Raw genomic sequence first — 17,627 nt, forward strand, 5'->3', positions numbered from 1 at the left:
AGCTCTTGGTCTCGTCAAAAGTGCCATATGAGCTTTTAACTCTTGTTTATTTATAATAATAGCGAACTTTGTTAGTTTTACACTTCGAAGATAAGAAAAACTACTCATAGAATTTGACAACGCTTTCGCCCATGAAACTTAAACAATTAGAATATTTTGTTCCCAAAAGCCAACTATGCTTTCAAGCAAAATCTAAACCCTATTAAACTTTTCGGTGTTTTTTTTTTTTGCCACCTGCTACTGCCAAAAATTGCAGATTCACATGAGTCTTTTCAACAAAAATTGGATTGCGGTTTATTTTTTTCACATACATATTGTGCGTAAATTCCTTTTTTTTTCCAATTTCCTTAGCTTTTCTCAACTTAAAAAAAAAAAAAATCTCAAATTTGGAAAACCATAATTTTTGCAGGGGGTTATTTTCTTTGGGGAAGAGGATAAATGCCTAGAACCAACCCTCATAGGCATGTCAAAACACAATAACGACACTTTTTCCCCTTGTGAGAAAGAAATACTGGAAAAAGGGAACATTACAAATTTAATAAAGAAAAAAGTAAATTCAAATAAAAGTTAAATTTAAGAAATCAACAACTATTCAATTTTTTCAAATATTTTTTTCACTGTTTTTAATGCTTCTTTTTTCACTTCAAGTAATTCAAGCTTTACTTTCATTTTGTCTTGATGAACTTTCATTCTTTCTTGATGAACTTTCTGTTCAAATCGTAATCGTTCCTCATGCCGTAAATTGGCATCATTACTGAGTTGTTGAAATCCTTCTGCGTTGCTAAAACATCGCCGTTTGTTGGCCCTCTTAGGCTCTGCATCTTTACTGCCTACACTTGCTTCTGGCACTGGGCTTGATTGTGATGCAAAGTTACCAGGGGTTCTCAAACTCCCCCTATTCGATGTAGTTATTGCATCAGTGCCCTCTGGCTTAGGGGCCATCAACCCTTTCATTAATTCAAAATGCTCCCAGACTACTTTCCCTGCTCCACTCCTTCCTGCCTTGTCTTTTTGATCCCTGTACTGCCTTTTCAGGTTTTTCATTTTTGTTTGGCATTGTGCTGAAGAGTAATGTATTCCATCTTCTAAGAAAGAAGCAGAGACTCTACTCCAGAAGACAGAATTCACTGGTTTCGATGCTTCCTCCTGCTCTTGATAAAGGGCAACCAGTGTCTCAATATGCTGCCTTGGCCAAGACTTTTTATCATTAGCTGCAAAAAATAAGAATGTTCAAAAATAGACATTCATGGGGAAATCGGGAGGTTGTAGTCAGCAATGGCCCAAATTAGGGAGTTAGGGACCTTCATAACACCGAAAAAGAGACCAGATTGGGATGGCATTTAAGTAACCAGGTTAGTAAACCAAAGAACAGTACCCGTCAGGATCTTCAGGTTAATATAAAAAAAACCATAATTGAACAATCCTTGAAAGTCCATGGAAAAATCTAAACACTGTTGTACCAACTAACTTGCTTATTCAAGTAGTTGATAAAGACTGCCTTGTTACTGCTGTCCTAAAATTCTACCATACTACATTCTTTTTACCATAGCTGAGACTCAAGCAGTCCTATACCTTTTAGTGTACAAGCTGCTCAAACTGTCCAATAGTGACCATGTCATGAAGCTACTGAAGAACCTATGTTTGCTGGTTCCTGTATAGCATGCAGTTAATCTTTAAATTACCTTCCTAGTACCACAAAATGCAATAGTACGAGGTATATTAAAAAAAATACGTGAAATTTTTGTCACCAAGGCATTGGTAACCGTTTTCTATGACTGTGAAGGAGATTTACTTGTGGACTTTTTAGAAGGTTGAGGGGATGTCTAGATTTCCCTAAAAATAGTGTAAAGGAAGGAAGCATCACATAAAGAAGTTATTTGACACTGAAGAAGGTTATATTGAAAATATATTGTAATTATGGAAATTATTGTATACAGAAAGATCCATTGTAATAGAAAACAATTACAAAATTCGGCTTATTTTTTTAATACCCTTACACTATCAGAAATGTGAACCACATTTAAATGGAACCAGCTGAGTATTCCTGGAAAACGTCAAGTTTACTAAAAAAAAGTTTATAATCCATACTTTAGAAAACAATACACAATAGGCACAGAGAACTAGCTGATTGTTCTAACACTGGAATCTTTAAATTAGATTCAAGTTATCTTTAAATTAGACATCCAGAACTGCATTTTTTCCCACCATTTACTTCCAGCGTTCACAATTTGAAAACCCCAGGCCAAATATTCGGATTTTTCTTCACCAAGTCTTATAAACAGAAAAACACTTAACCACTTAACATCAAAACAAAGTATAACAAACTTTAACAACAAAATTTTAATTATTGTCCATTAGGGTTTATAGCACTTGAATACAACATTGCGTTTTATAGGTAAAAATTAAATACTTTTCTTAATTACCCAAGCAAATTAAAGGAATTTGCTACAAGAATGATGGTTATATTCCTATATTGCTTTCAAATAGAGGAAATCCCCTTACCAAACTAGTGGGTGAAGTGAGTCTGCTTGAGAACTGTTCTGGATACAAGTTCACCTTCGAATACCAGCAAAAACTGCATTGAATATGCTCAAGACTATCTTCTACCAATTGCAACATTTAAGAAGCGTCTGGCAAGTTATCAACCACTCAAAGTCTATTAAGATACTCCAAAAATAAATGTTAGAATGGCATACTGTTCCATTTTTAATTTCTCACAATATTTTCTGTCATTGTACACTCAAGCTTTTTCTATTCTGTTGTTACTTCTAGTAAAAGGGCAGGAAACGAACACGCCTGGAAGCTTCTGGCATTCAACACAAAGCTCATAAAGAAAGCGCTTAAGCGTGGATCAAAATGAATGAGGTTTCACTGTGCTTGTCCGAAATCCAACAAAAATATGACTCGAACCCCCGAAAAATGGGACAAAATTCTGACATCCTAGAATGAGGCTTCTCGTTTTCTCAAAAATTTATTTACCTTTGGCCTTGCTCTTTTCTATGGGAACAAGTCCAGATTGACTATCCCCTCTTAATTTATCACTTGGGAAGTACTTGTACAAGCCCTTTCTCCTCTCTATTTAACATTTAGCTTTTTCACCAATATTTCTAGCAGTATTCCTAATTTTCTTCCCTAAGATACAATCAACAGAGAATGTAATGTATATATTATTTATAAGTATTTTACAGACAGAGATACGAAATAAAGAAAACAAAATTCATTAAAACATTTATAGAAAACTTCAGGCTATACACAAATTAATCATACTGGTTCAGGAAATGATTTTATAACCGATAGCCATAAAGAAAAAAAAATTGATGTTCAAAATAGCAACCACAAAATTTAAATAGGAGAAAAGCATACAAAAAGAGAAAACAAGAATTTAAAATATTTACTTGTATTTTTGAAAAACCATGGTAGCAAGAGCAGGCTAATTTAACAAAAACAAATTTTGAACTAATTACCAAATGATACATCTGAAGCAGGTTCTTCAACAGCAGGTATTTCTTGAACTGTGTCAGCATAAGATGAACTTGGAGTAAATTGATCTGTACAAAATTTATTTGAAATCGGATATAGACTTAAATCTACTCCCCAAGAGACAACATCAGCCATTGGCCATCTTTCAAAAGATGCTAGAAAAAAAGAAATGAGAATTATGAGGACAACCCATTGTGGTTATTTCAACAAAACTGATGGATAAAATTCTAGTTGATTGACTTCTTTCTATCTCAGAAAGGGGTTAGGTTAGGAAAACAAAACTTTCAGGGATGGGTCTACAAGTTAAAGTATGTCCCGGGAAGGTATTTTGAAGTACCTACCTCCACTCCTTCTCCTTCTAGAGGGCCCTGACCTTTGATGACCTTCAAAATATGTGTGTTATAAAAGTGAAACCTTGCAAAATAGATCTTCTGCTTAATTGAAATACCACAAAATTGTTTTCAGCTTCATAACTTTGCTCAGTTCCATTTTATAAGGTTTTAAAGATATGCAAATACATTTCCTGAATTTTGAAAAAAAAAATTGATATGGCCCAAAATTCTACTCAAATAACAGGAATTGCATTTTCAGAACAAAAGGCAGAGAAAAGGCAACTAATAATTGAAAATTAAGGTAAAATGTTGTTTTGTCAAAATTTCAACAGGTTCATGTAGGCAAATTTCAGGGCCCTCTAGAGGGAGAAGGAGTGGAGGTGGGTACTTTAAAATACCTTCCCGGGACATACTTTAGCCTGTAGACCCATCCCTGAAAGATTCATTTTCCTAACCTAAACCCTTTCTGAGATAAGAAGAAGTCAGTTAACTAGAATTTTACCATATATATATATATATATATATATATATATATATATATATATATATATATATATATATAGATTAGGGGGGAGCAGTTGAAGTTCTCTGATACAAACAAATTATAGGTCTATATTAGGATTCAGGATGAAATTAATTCTAAATGTAGGTCTATGTCTAGGCTATTTCATAGCTGTCCCATTAGTGATTTAATCATAAAATTTTAGCTCAGAACTCTACTCAAATAACAGGGATTGCATTTTCAGAACTGAAGGCAGAGAAAAAGCAACTGGTAACTGAAAATTAAGGTAAAATGTTTTTTAGTCAAAATTTCAATAGGTATAGACCTGTCATGTAGGCAAATTTCAGGGCCCTCTAGAGGGAGGAGTGGAGGTGGGTACTTTAAAATATCTTCCTGGGATATGCTTTAGCCTGTAGACTCATCCCAGAATGTTTCATTTTCCTAACCTAATCTAACCCCTTTTCAAGATAGCAAAAAGTCATCAAACAACTAGAATTTTACCATATATATATATATATATATATATATATATATATATATATATATATATATATATATATATATATATATATATATATATATATATATATATATATATATATATATATATATATATATATATATATATATATATATATATGATAGAAGAGCATCGCCAAGTGCTGAAAACCATGTTGTGACCAAGATGGGCCCAGGATTGCACAAAGCCTCCAAATTACTGGAGGTCCCAGGGACTTCTTGCTGTCTGGTTCTAAGCCGGCTTAAGCGATTCGGTGTAGACTTGAGAAGATATGTTGGTCCCCATCCTGCACTGGTATCCGGGATCACTGCTTTTCTTGAGGCCAAAATAATTTCAAAGATTTAAAGAACATGAAAATTGGGACTTGGAATGTTACGACGTTAAAAAATGACTATCGCATCGACATTTTGACTGACGAATTCAGACGGTTTGAACTGGATTTATTAGGAGTTTCAGAAACTCATATCCCAGGGGTAGGAAGCATGAAATTAGGTGACATAGAATTTGTTTACTCAGGAAGGAAGGATGGGGTACATAGACAGGGAGTAGGGCTCATGATGAATAAGGAAGCTGCTAAGTCTTGTTTAGGCTGGGAAGGTATTAATAATAGAATACTAATTGCTCATTTTATGACTAAAAAGTTTAGGGTATCAGTTATAGTAGTATATGCCCCCATTGAACCAACTGATGGAGATACTAGTGACTCAGATGAATTTTACTTACAGTTACAGGAGCAAATAGACAAGTACCAGGTAGAAATATGGTGTTTTTGCTAGGAGATTTTAATGCCCAGGTTGGTAGAAATAGGGATAGATGGTATCCTAGCCTAGGTAATTTTGGTGTAGGAAAAGAAAACAGTAATGGCTATAGGCTTTTGCAATTTTGTAGGTATAACAACCTAGTTATAACCAATACAGTGTTTGGTCACAAAATGGCCCATAAGTTGACATGGTATTCACGTGATGGTAAGACAGCAAACCTTATTGATTATGTTATTGTAAACAGAAGACTAGCAGGATCAATACAAGATACTAGGGTGTATAGGAGTGCCGTTATTGATGTTAAAAGTAAAGATCACCATCTAGTAGTGTCTAAGGTTAATTTAAAGCTGAAATTTCGGAAGAGTAACTCCCTCCCGGAAAGTTATGATGTTGGTAGACTTCAGGATGAAAATTTGAGAAAAAAATTCCAGAAACAGTTGAGTACTAAACTTGAGGGTTTAAAATTTGACAATGTGGAAGATGGATGGAATAATTTCAGAAAAACAATTTGTGAAGTTGCTGATGGTGTCCTAGGGAAGAGTGCTAAGACAGCAACTAGGAATATTAGTGAAAAAGCTTTAGGTTTAATAGAGAGTAGAAGGGGTTTGTATAAGAATTATCTGAGCGATAGGTCGTATGAAAACAAAAGGAATGTAAAGAAAGTGGAGAAAGCATTAAAATATGAACTAAGGAGATGTGAAATGGAGGCGATGGATAAAATTGCTGAGGATCTGGAAGATGCGGCTAGACGGCATAATAGTAAAATATTATACTGGCATGTTAATAAATTGAAAGGGAGTAGCCGATCCGGACTAGTCCCAGTTAAAGATAGAAATGGGGCCACAATTAGTGATAAGGAAAAAGTTAAAGAAAGATGGGTGGAACATTTTGAGAATGTGCTAAACCGAGATACAGTTGCAGGAAAAGATATAGATGAAAATGAAAAAGTTTGTGATACCTTGGATGTGAAGGAAGATTTGTTTAGTGAGGAAGAATTAGCGACAGTACTAGAAGGATTAAAAAATAATAAGGCCCCAGGTGCTGATAGTATGATTAATGAGTTCCTTAAATATGGTGGCTCTGAGGTTAGGAATAAGCTACTGAAGATTATGAACATGATTTTTGAAAAAGGGGAAGTACCCAATGATTTTAGGAAAACCTTAATTAAACCACTGTATAAGAAAGGTGACAAGAGTGAATGTCGGAATTATCGAGGCATTAGTCTGGTCTCTGTAGGTAGCAAATTACTGAGTAATATGATACTTTTTAGACTGAGACATGCTGTAGACAAAGTTTTAAGGGAAGAACAATGCGGTTTTAGAAAAGGTAGAGGATGTGTCGACCATGTTTTCACTCTTAGGTTAATAATTGAGAAGTCCCTTCGTTGTCAAACACCTTTGGTCCTTAGTTTTATCGATTATGAGCAAGCTTTCGATTCTGTTGATAGAACAGCGTTAACAAAGGTCTTATCGTTATATGGTATACCAGAAAAATACATTAAAGTGATTTGCGCTATGTACGAGAATAATACTGCTGCGGTTAAGGTAGGAAATGAGGTTAGCAACTGGTTTTGTATTAAATCAGGAGTTAAGCAGGGTTGTGTTCTATCCCCCTTTATATGGATCATTTTGATGGACTTCGTCTTAAGGAGCACAGGAAAGGCAATTGGAGACCATGGAATCAAATGGGGAGGAAGAACGCTCCTGGACTTAGATTATGCTGATGATTTAAGCATATTAGATGAAAGTGTGAGCAAAATGAATGAATTTTTAGAGGTTTTACGAGTTCAGGGTGCTAAAATAGGCTTGAAAATTAATGTTAAGAAGACTAAGTCACTAAGGTTAGGAATAAGTGAAGATGAACAGGTGACCTTAGGTAACGAAAAGATTGATCAGGTTGGGAGCTTCAGTTACCTTGGTAGTATTATTAGTAAAGATGGTGGGAGCAGTGAAGATGTTAAAAGTAGAATAGCTAAAGCTCAGGGTGTTTTTCACAGTTAAAAAAAAGTTTGGAAGAATAGAAAGATAAGCCTACAAACCAAGATTAGAATATTGGAAGCTACAGTGATGACAGTGGTCAAATACGGCTCTGAAGCATGGTCACTCCAAAAAGCAGATGAAAATTTACTAGATGTTTTCCAGAGAAATTGCCTACGGATTGTTCTGGGTACCCGGCTGACTGACCGTATTTCAAACAGTAGGTTGTACGAAAAGTGTGGTTCAATCCCGCTTTCTGGGGCTATAATGAAAGAAAGGTTGAGATGGCTAGGCCACGTTCTACGGATGAAGGATGACAGATTACGAAGATTGTCCTTTTTGGCCAACCGTCTGGGGCTACACGGAAAGCAGGTCGTCCTTGTCTGGGTTGGGAGGATGTCATAAATAAGGATTTAAAGGAAATGGGAACTTCCTGGGAGGGTGTAAAGAGGGAGGCTTTAAATAGATTAGGTTGGAGGAGGAGCGTGCGTAGCTGTGTTGGCCTCAGGCGGCTTGGTGCTGCAGTGAGTTATTAGTAGTAGTAGTAGTAGTAGTATATATATATATATATATATATATATATATATATATATATATATATATATATATATATATATATATACATATAAATATATATATATAGATTAGGGGGGAGCAGTTTAAGTTAGGCTATCTGATACAAACAAATGATAGGTCTATATTAGGATTCAGGATGAAATTAATTCTAAATGTAGGTCTAAGTCTAGGCTATTTCTTAGCTGTCCGATTAGTGATTTAATCATAAAATTTTTAATAGATTAAACTATTAGAAAAGCTACTTTTTGTTATCTTAGAGAGAGATTAGGAAAAGTAATGAGTAGAGGGAAAAAATACATCTAAAATTGAGATTGTTTAAATTGAAAATTTAGGGTAAAATAAGAAACAATGGTAATAGGAAATGTGCATTCCCAAGCTCTATTCCTAATAACACACCTTTCTAACTGATAAGAAACCTTTGTTCTGTGCATCAGAGCCTAGCCTACTAGCCTTTGAAAGCTAGGCCTAGCTCTCCAGAAAACCTTAATATTTTATAAGCACAGACAAGATTATGCTACTTACAAACTCCTAAATCTGAAGTAATCTCCAATATAACTGTATTAGTATGCTCTCTGCATATGATTTTATAAGTCTTGTCAGTATGCCTATATTCCATCTGAAATTTCTGAACTGAACTTACAAACTCAATAGACAGTTCAATTGGTAAGAAACAATGGTAGTAGGAAATGTGCTTTCCCAAGCTCTATTCCTAATAACACACCTTTCTAACTGATAAAAAACCTTTGTTCTGTGCCTCAGAGCCTAGCCTACTAGCCTTTGAAAGCTAGGCCTAGCTCTCTAGAAAACCTTAATATTTTATAAGCACAGACAAGATTATGCTACTTACATCCTAAATCTGAAGTAATCTCCAATATAACTGTATTACTATGCTCTCTGCATATAATTTTATAAGTCTTGTCAGTATGCCTATATTCCATCTGAAATTTCTGAACTGAACTTACAAACTCAATAGACAGTTCAATTGCAAATAGAACTTGAATCCCACCCTCTTCCCAAGGGACTTGATAGGCTTCCTTAGAATTATTAATCATACTACTCCACTATAAACATAAGGCCTTTTTTCGCGTCAACCAAAGAGACTGTTTGAGCTCAACCACTCGGTGTGGTTGAGCTCAACCGCTGTTTTTGCGTGAAACAGTGACAAACCAGGTTGTCATGAAAAGTGATTTTGCGTGAAACAATTGACTGGTTGAACTCTAATTTAACCAGAACTGTCATTGTTTTTAACCGTAGGGTTCTACCATTCATAATTGTTGGTTGACCTTTTCAGGCGTAGATTTCGAAAAGAAGAATTCGTAGGCTATAAATAAGTCTATATAAAATAAGAATTATAAGCTGACAAATAGAATTCTAGCCTCACAAAAGTAAGGTTTAATTTTTTTTTTTCGTATTAGGGCTATTTGGATAAATGTTGGGTTATATCCTGCAATTTGATTCACATAGGCCTTAAGACAGGAAGTCAAGAGTTTGAATATGCTTTTGAAAACTTATGTAGATACTTGGAAATCTTTGTTTCATCCTTTTGATGCCCTAGGCTTGACCTTAGCTTGGTAATTTGGCTTCAGAGATAAAACCTTGATGAAGCAAGACCCTAGTGGTTATAAAGCATTGTTAATCCAATTACTATTCTTACTAGATGCTTCAAGATATGTTGCATCTTTGTCAGAACTTTTTACATTTCAGCCTTACCCTATAGGGCCATGGATAAATTTTCAGGTCAAACTCTAGTTTGGCTACTGTTTGCTATCTTAGAAATGGGTTAAGTCAGGAAAATAGAACTTCCAATAATGAATCCAAAGCAAAAAATACGTAAAATTCTAGTTTAGCTAATTTTCATTATCTTGGAAAGGGAATAGGTTACAAGAATGAAACCCAGTAATTAATCCAGGGTCAAAAACACTCTGGGAAGGTGCTGCCAGGCTTCTATGTCAACCCTTTTCTGATTTCTAAGTCTTAGATAATTGCTTACTCAAAAGGTCTATACCTATACTATTGAAATTTTGACAAAACAAGATTTACCTTAATTTTTAATTATCAGTTTCTTTTACTCTGGCTTTAGCTCTTAAAATGCAATTCCTTTTATTTAAGTAGCATTTTAAGCCATATCAATATTTTTTTTTCAAAATTTAGGAAATGTCTTTGCATATCTTTAAAACCTTATAAAGTGGATTGAGGAAAGCTGTGAAACAGTTTCTTTGTACTCCATGTAAGCAGACCTTCCCAGAACATACTTTAGCCTTTAGACCCATCCCTGAAAGTTTTTTTTCATTCTCACCCCCTGGTGCTCTTTTACACATTGTATAAATTGTGAAGAAATGCCTGCCCCCTTGCTAAGAGTCTTAGAAGTATCTTATATCAAAATACACCTGATACAAGTTTAATTTTTTAGAGATGACACAGAATAGCATTAAAGCTGAGTATTTGCTTTGCAAGAAATGTGTCCCTTCTGTTGTAAAGCATTTTGGATAGACACTAATCTAACCATGGACGTATTGCTGTTGCAAATGGTTTTGCTTAAAATGGTTTGGAAAACAAATAGCAAATGTAAATTTGCTTTTTTATCATTATTTAAGACTAGAATATCACAAAGCTATGCAATCACATTGCTTGTTGTATCTTAAGTAAATACAATCCCTGATGGAGTTTTGTTGATACCTGTCTTAAAATTAATTTGTCTGAATAAAATATATTGTTTATGGGACAGTAGAGAAAATGGCAACAACCATGAATTGAGTTTTTTTCAATATTTCTTTTTTTAAATAATAGTTCTCTGGTCACATTTGTGTTCCTTGCTAAGTTGTTGGCACTCTGGTTTGGGAATCCTTTGTCCAAGGGGTACAGGTTTAATTCCTGGCATTGCTAGTGTATTTGGTTTTTACCAGCTAAGTATTCACGATGCTAGTTTGCATCTTAAGTAAAGCAATCCCTGCTGGAGCTTTGTTGACACCTGCCTTACAATAACTTGTCTAAGTAAAATACAATGTGTATTGAAGATTAGTGAAAATGGCTGCAAATCCATCTTGTTTTTTTTTTCAATATTTTTTTTTTTAATAGTTGTTCTACTCTGGTCGTAATAATATTCTTGGCTAAGTGGAAAGCACTCTTAGTAAGAAATCATTTGTCCATGGGGTACAGGTTTGATTCCAAGTATTGTCTGTTTATTTTATTTAAATGGGGGTCAGTGATGTTAGACAGATCTAAACCAGCTCTAAATAGGCAAATGGAGAAATATACAAAAGGTAAGCAGGGAGGGTGTACAAAAGCACAAGATTTCTGGCCCCCAGCCCTTAATTGCAATTCTTGGCCAAAGGGTCACAAAGTGGAAATTAGCACTGCCAGTTTAGACCTTGATGTGTCAGTGCTGCCATATTTACTTACTTGCATATTGGTGTTGAGTTTGCCCACATTTTATCTTCATTACTATCTAAAATCATTTAGACATTCAGCAAACTGTCTCAAACCACAATTAGTATCGAATAGATTTTGGGCCTTACTGACTTTTCCTTTATAGCAAAGGTTTATTGTTGTGTATAATGTAGATATTTTAAAGTAATCAATCATTAAGAAGTCCCTTTTAGTTTTATCAAGTTTTTGAGTAATAAACCTTTTTAATTACCTTAAAATATTTATTCAGGTCCTTTACTATTGGCTGCCCTTTATATTACAATAATGATTGAAATATATTGTGGTAACTAAAAATTTGGATAATCCAACCTATTTTACCATCTTAAGGTTGTTTGCAAAGGTGTATGAAATATTTAAGTACTGACTTAGCTACAGAAAACTTCTAGATATAATAAAATGTAAGCAAGATGGCTCTTACTTTGACCATATCTATGGAAGCACTAATGAGAGAGTGGGTCATTTGATGCATTTGTAGGATTGAGTGAGATGAGAAATGAAGTGTAGGTTTGATGAGAGATGGCTGGTGAATGTGATGAGGGATGAATGTTTTGCAAGATTTTAAAATTTTGGACAATTTCTCATGTTGACAGTAGAGTGCAGAAGTAAAATTTTATAATTTTTCTTCTTTGTTTCTGTTATGTTAGACAATGTTGAATATTCTAAAGTGAAGTTTCTTTTTTGTTTGGAATTGTGATGGCCCTAGGGCTTTAGTGCAATACAAATTACTAATGTTTATTCACTTTCTTTAAACAAACACAAGGTCTATGTCTCCTAGCTTTAACAAAGTCAAGTGTAATTTTAAGACCAGGGATTTCAAAGTAGGTCAAATGAACTTGTGGTAAAAATGAGCAATTTATGAAACATCTAGATTAAAAAAAAGTCTTTTAGACAACAAAGAAGACAATTGAATAAAGAAAAGTACCTTATATCATAATTGTTGTGCACCCTTAAGATAGAAATGAACAAAGCTTCAATTAAGATTCTGTTTTGTTTAAACAGACAGAAGGGACAAACCTCCAAGCTTTGACAAATACAATCTCACTTTGTGGCTCCTATCTTTTCAAAGGGGACTTTCTTTGGATTTTTTCTATCCAACTAAAACTGAAAAGGACAGCATGATATACAAGTGACCTTCCAATTACCCTACATAGCAAGAGAAAATCATTAAGTTAGGCTATGCTTTATCTCAATCCCCCTCCCAATGTGCAGAAATATGGCTCAAATTTCATATTTTCAATGCATTTAACCTCCTGTCACCTGTTTTTCTAGTTATTGTTTGTCACATTTGTTTAATTTACAGCTACATGGGATGAAGTTAGAGAGACAGATTGACAAAACAAATGGAAAATAGGAAATTTCAGCAATACATTTTTATATTGGGAGGATTGAGGGGTAAAGTAGAGCAAAGTTGAATATAAAATGTGTTACCAGCTATTATTCTAAAAATTATGAAGCATGAATTTTTTTTTTTATTATGTTCCTTTCTCTTCAGGTCCTTCTCTAGGGCTTTACCAAATCAAACATTCTATGCCCAGAAAAATTAGCAACAAGGTATAGTCTATATACAAAGGCTTATGTTATTTAACTATGAATATGGAATTTAAATGGCAATCAGGAACTGGATACAGGCTAAAGCAAGTAAAAAAGAAAGAAAAAACTTCCCTAGTTAGCTCAGGAGACTTTTAATAGATTACTCTTCAGATAATTGCCTATGATACATAATTTAAATATTTACCCCTGTACAGTAGGGCGTTAAAACAATCTATCACAATGTAAGATACAGTATATTTAGATATGATGCTGATTTACAAATTCCAGGATTCTTTGTTGTGGTTTTCATAATTTTGTTGATAAAGTTTTATATATTCATCATTTTTTATTTTATATCATTAACATTAGCCAAACTAAACTTCTCAATAGAACTTGAATGTGGTGGCTATAATGCACAAGTACTGCAAAAATCTTACAACACATTATGTGTTATGGTAACTGTCAGTGAGAAAAAAACTATTTTCCTAGTTTAGCTTAATTTGTTATATTTTTGTGCTTATCAGAAATATTTTGTTAATTTTAGGCAGCTGTCCCCCCTCAAAAAATTCTTAAACATTTGCTGGTTTATACTTAACCAGTATTCTACTGAAAACAAAAATTTAGTATATATTTTGTATTGAAGAAATATAAAGTCCTTTGGATTTTTTTTTATTAGGATTAAGCAGTTTGCTATTTTCTTTTGTTAGGCTAAGCCTGTAATAGTGCTTTATTGTGAACAGTCAAAATTTGTAGGGATTGCAAAGGCTAGCCTGAACAATATGTTATTACAAATTATTAGGTTAAACTTCTGTTTGGTAAAATTCTAGTTTAGATAAATTTGTATTATCTTGAAAAAGGTTTAGGTTAGGAAAATGAAACTTTTAGGGATGGGTCTAGAGATGAAACTATATCATGGGAAAGTATTTTGGAGCATCCAACTCTACTCTTTCTCTCTCTTAAAAATGTTTGCCTTAAATTACCTTAATTCACATTGTCTAATGAAATAAGGATTAAATCCTGTAGAATTGCTGGTTAGTGATAATGACAGTTGGAAATCTCAATATTTGGTCCACACCCTTAAAAACGCTTGTGTTATAAAAGTGAAACCCTTGCAAAATAAATCTTCTACTTAAATGACAAGAAAAAAGCGTTTTTAGTGTCATAACTTTGCTCAATTTCAATTTATGAAGTTTCCAAGATTTGGAAACTTTCAGGATATACATTTCTCTATATTTAAATACGAAACACTGATATGGCTTAAAATTCTACTCAAATAACAAGAATTGCATTTTCAGAGCTAAAACCAGAGAAACAGAAACTGCTTGCTGAAAATTAAGGTTAGATGTTGTTTTACCAAAATTTTAATAGTTACAGACCAGTCCAGTATGCAAAATTCCCAGATTTAAAAACAGAAGAGGGTTATCACATAAGCTTAGCAATAGCTTCTCAGAGTATGTTTTTAGCTATGGATTAATCACTGAAAGTTTCATTCACCTAACATAACCCCAATCAAAGATAGCAAAAAGTAGCTAAACTGGAATTTGAATGGAAATTTAATATATAGCCTGGTAGGCTAGTAGAATTCCAAATCAAAACAAAAAGAAGTCAAACTAGAATTTTATCCTCTGTTTAGGGTAGCTCAACAAAGCTAAAGTCTTATCATTTAGGACTTTTTTATAGATAATTTTGCTTTTACAGTATGAATACAACATTTTCCAATATATTACCTGAACAATTTAACCAAAGATTCCACTAAATCAGAACCTTCCTATCTCTTCAAATATACCAGAGAGTATGCTAGATCATTTTTCAATTCTCTCTGACCTCAAACTAATGTGAAATATGTTAAATCCGGAGGAAATTAAGCCAGTGCTAAATCATTTAATTATAATAGAATGACACTCTTAACACTATACGGATGTTTTATGTTTGAAATTTTTTGCCCAAACGGACAAGTAAAAAGAGTGTTTTCGCGAACCAGTTTTGTTTGAGCTCAACCATATGTAATTTTTTCCGTTTTCGCGTTAAACATTCAAGCTGGTTAAACCAAAGCTGTCATTGGTTAAACCAGCTGGTTGACGCGAAAAGAGGCCTATAGCTTATCTACAAAACCCATAGCTTATCAACAGGTGAGTCACATGCACATGGTCGTCTGACGTCACAATCCTGAAATAATCTTTTTATTTGGGGGTTATAAAGTGCCAGCCCACGGACAAGTAATCTTGAGCGTTTGTGGGGATAGTCCGACTAACCTCTGACGTCATATGTGTCTAAAGAAACGCTTGGATTAATCAGATTAATAATCGGACAAGTAAAGAAACGCACCCTCAGGTATAAACCAGGGTTGCCAACTACCTTTCGTGTCTTTGTCGTTCTTTTTTCCTCATTTCACTCGAGTAACTCGGAAAATCCCTCTTTTTGCCAATTTTGCTAAAAATCACTTTCATTCTTTTAAGAAATTATGATAAGAAAAGTTTTAACGCAATAACAACCTTAAATTGCTCGTGTCCAAGAAAACAACAGCTCATGGGTATTCTTTTTTTTTGGTAACATGCAAGTTACCTCACCTGTAAAGTCACCTTTGTTGAGTATCTTTTTGAAAAGAAGTAGGTGAAATTGTCTGTTTTCCTGCGTTTGTTTCGAAAGATTGGCGTGAAGTTTGAAGTAACCTGACATACAAAATCAAAAAATTGACCTAAAACTAATCCGAGTACAATTAAACAGAATAAAAAAATTTTTGACTGTAACACCGAAAACTCATGTGTAACACACACAATTTGGACAATTTTAGCACTTTAAGAACTGACCGTGGCAGCAACGCTGGTTTTCAAAGGTTCGCGTATTTTCGGCGTGTTTTTCAAAGGGTTTGGTGTATTTTTTGTTTCACCTTCTGACAGCACTGCAGTTATGCTGGACTTTTGAATAATAATAAGATATACATTTTCAGAGTAATCTTTTTTTTTAGTAAAAAAATCCGCTGTTCCCGGTTTGATTACATTGGCATGAGTATTGACATTCTTTCTCATTGCGATTGTTTAATATTATAACACAATCCTTTAGTCATTAGGATGAGAAAAATACCCTCTTAACTTTCTCGCATGATAAGTTAGGGTAATATTACCTTTCATGAAATTATCGCTCGTAAATATATAACAAAGCAAACAGATTTTGCACTATCTTGTATATAGTCAACAATTTGTATCAGTTGAATCTTGTTCAGTCAACAGTCATACTGAAATTATAAAGAGAAGAAGCAAGGTGAAGTTAGAAAAAAAATACAATAAAAACAATAGCAAGTAGTAATAGAAGCTATTTTCTTTATAATTAGTTTTTAAATGTGTGATTATAAGATGATAAATGTACTGTTCTTTGGATAACATCCCCACGTGCTTCCAAATGGTTGAGCATAATATCAGGCTATAAACAAAACTTGCTGTTTTGTTTGGATTATTATGAACATTTGATGCTGAAAAGTGTCAAATCAGTAGATTTTTGGTTATGACCAAGTCTACACCCAAGCATTAAGGAGGGGTGAGTCTTAGCTAATCCGAATTTCCGACATTAGGCAAGGCTATTTCAAAGTATCATGGTCACGTTTTTGACATTGTAACTCCCTTCCCCTTTCTGCTCTTGCAAATCCAATTAAATTCAGCCTCACCTGAATGATAAATATATAAATATTATTAGAAAAGTTATTAGAAAAGTTATTAGAAATATTATTTGAATGGTGGTATCTTAAGTATTTTTACGATACCTTTCTTAGATGGAAAGGACTTGAGTACCGTCTTTCTTGGGGTTTGGTCATTCCAAAGGTAAAAGCGTTTTAGTTGTTTCTTAAATACATTTTACCCATTGTTATCAGACTAAACGTCAAATTTCAGACTGCAAACGTGAAAGTCTATAAATTAAAGTCTAGTGTGTCATCCTTTCTTCAAGAAACAGGATCCAATTTCGTTAGCAAAAGTCAGCTGAGGCCCGGAAAAACCTATTTATTTACAATTTATTTTTCAGACCCTCGAAACTAACAAAACCCGGGCAAGTAAAGTCAATTGTTCCTCTGTTTAAGATGTTCAAAGAATGCTTGCTTCATGTTGATCTTGAGACATTAAACACAGACGTATTTGTGTAATAATAAATTTGGTAAATTTAGATGTTAATCAGTACGTTTTTTTAATTTTTGGAAGTGCATTGCCAATTTGAAGAATAGGGCTGACAATAGTTCCTCAAAACTTTTGCCAAATTTTGTGTTGACATTGATGTGTCTAGTTTATTCCATTCCAGTGCTAGAGCAGATAGTCAGTAATCTAAATTAAAAATAATAAAAACCCTAATACGCAATAAAATCAATCTGAAAACCGTTGCTGATCTTCTGTACGACAGAAAAGCAATTCCTTACCAAAGTTTTTGGGAAATCCCGGATGTTCTAGTAGGCAAAGCAAGAAAGTGGAAAAAAGGAAACTTCCAAGTTAACCATGTCCCAAATTGATTATGTTTTTTCACTTTATAAGGATCTAATATTTAATT

At 33.8% G+C, this 17,627-nt stretch overlaps 1 protein-coding gene across 4 annotated transcripts; it reads right to left on the bottom strand.

Moving 5' to 3' along the window:
* Positions 1-517: 517 nt before the first annotated feature.
* On the bottom strand, positions 518-15,257 carry LOC136034822 (uncharacterized). 4 transcript variants are annotated; one of them, XM_065716262.1, is made up of 3 exons: positions 15,216-15,257; positions 3,465-3,635; positions 518-1,211 (listed from the first exon to the last, which is right to left on the bottom strand). In XM_065716262.1, the coding sequence occupies exons 1-3, from the start codon at positions 15,217-15,219 to the stop codon at positions 589-591; spliced, it is 798 nt and encodes a 265-aa protein (XP_065572334.1). In that variant the 5' UTR covers positions 15,220-15,257; the 3' UTR covers positions 518-588. The 4 variants fall into 4 exon arrangements, with proteins under 4 accessions (XP_065572334.1, XP_065572333.1, XP_065572331.1 ...); XM_065716261.1 differs by lacking the exon at positions 15,216-15,257 and adding an exon at positions 9,154-9,215; XM_065716259.1 differs by lacking the exon at positions 15,216-15,257 and adding an exon at positions 8,995-9,214.
* Between the last annotated feature and the right edge of the window lie 2,370 nt (positions 15,258-17,627).

The sequence above is a fragment of the Artemia franciscana genome, chromosome 13 (genome assembly GCF_032884065.1).
Source record: "Artemia franciscana chromosome 13, ASM3288406v1, whole genome shotgun sequence".
Taxonomy (NCBI): Eukaryota; Metazoa; Arthropoda; class Branchiopoda; order Anostraca; family Artemiidae; genus Artemia; species Artemia franciscana.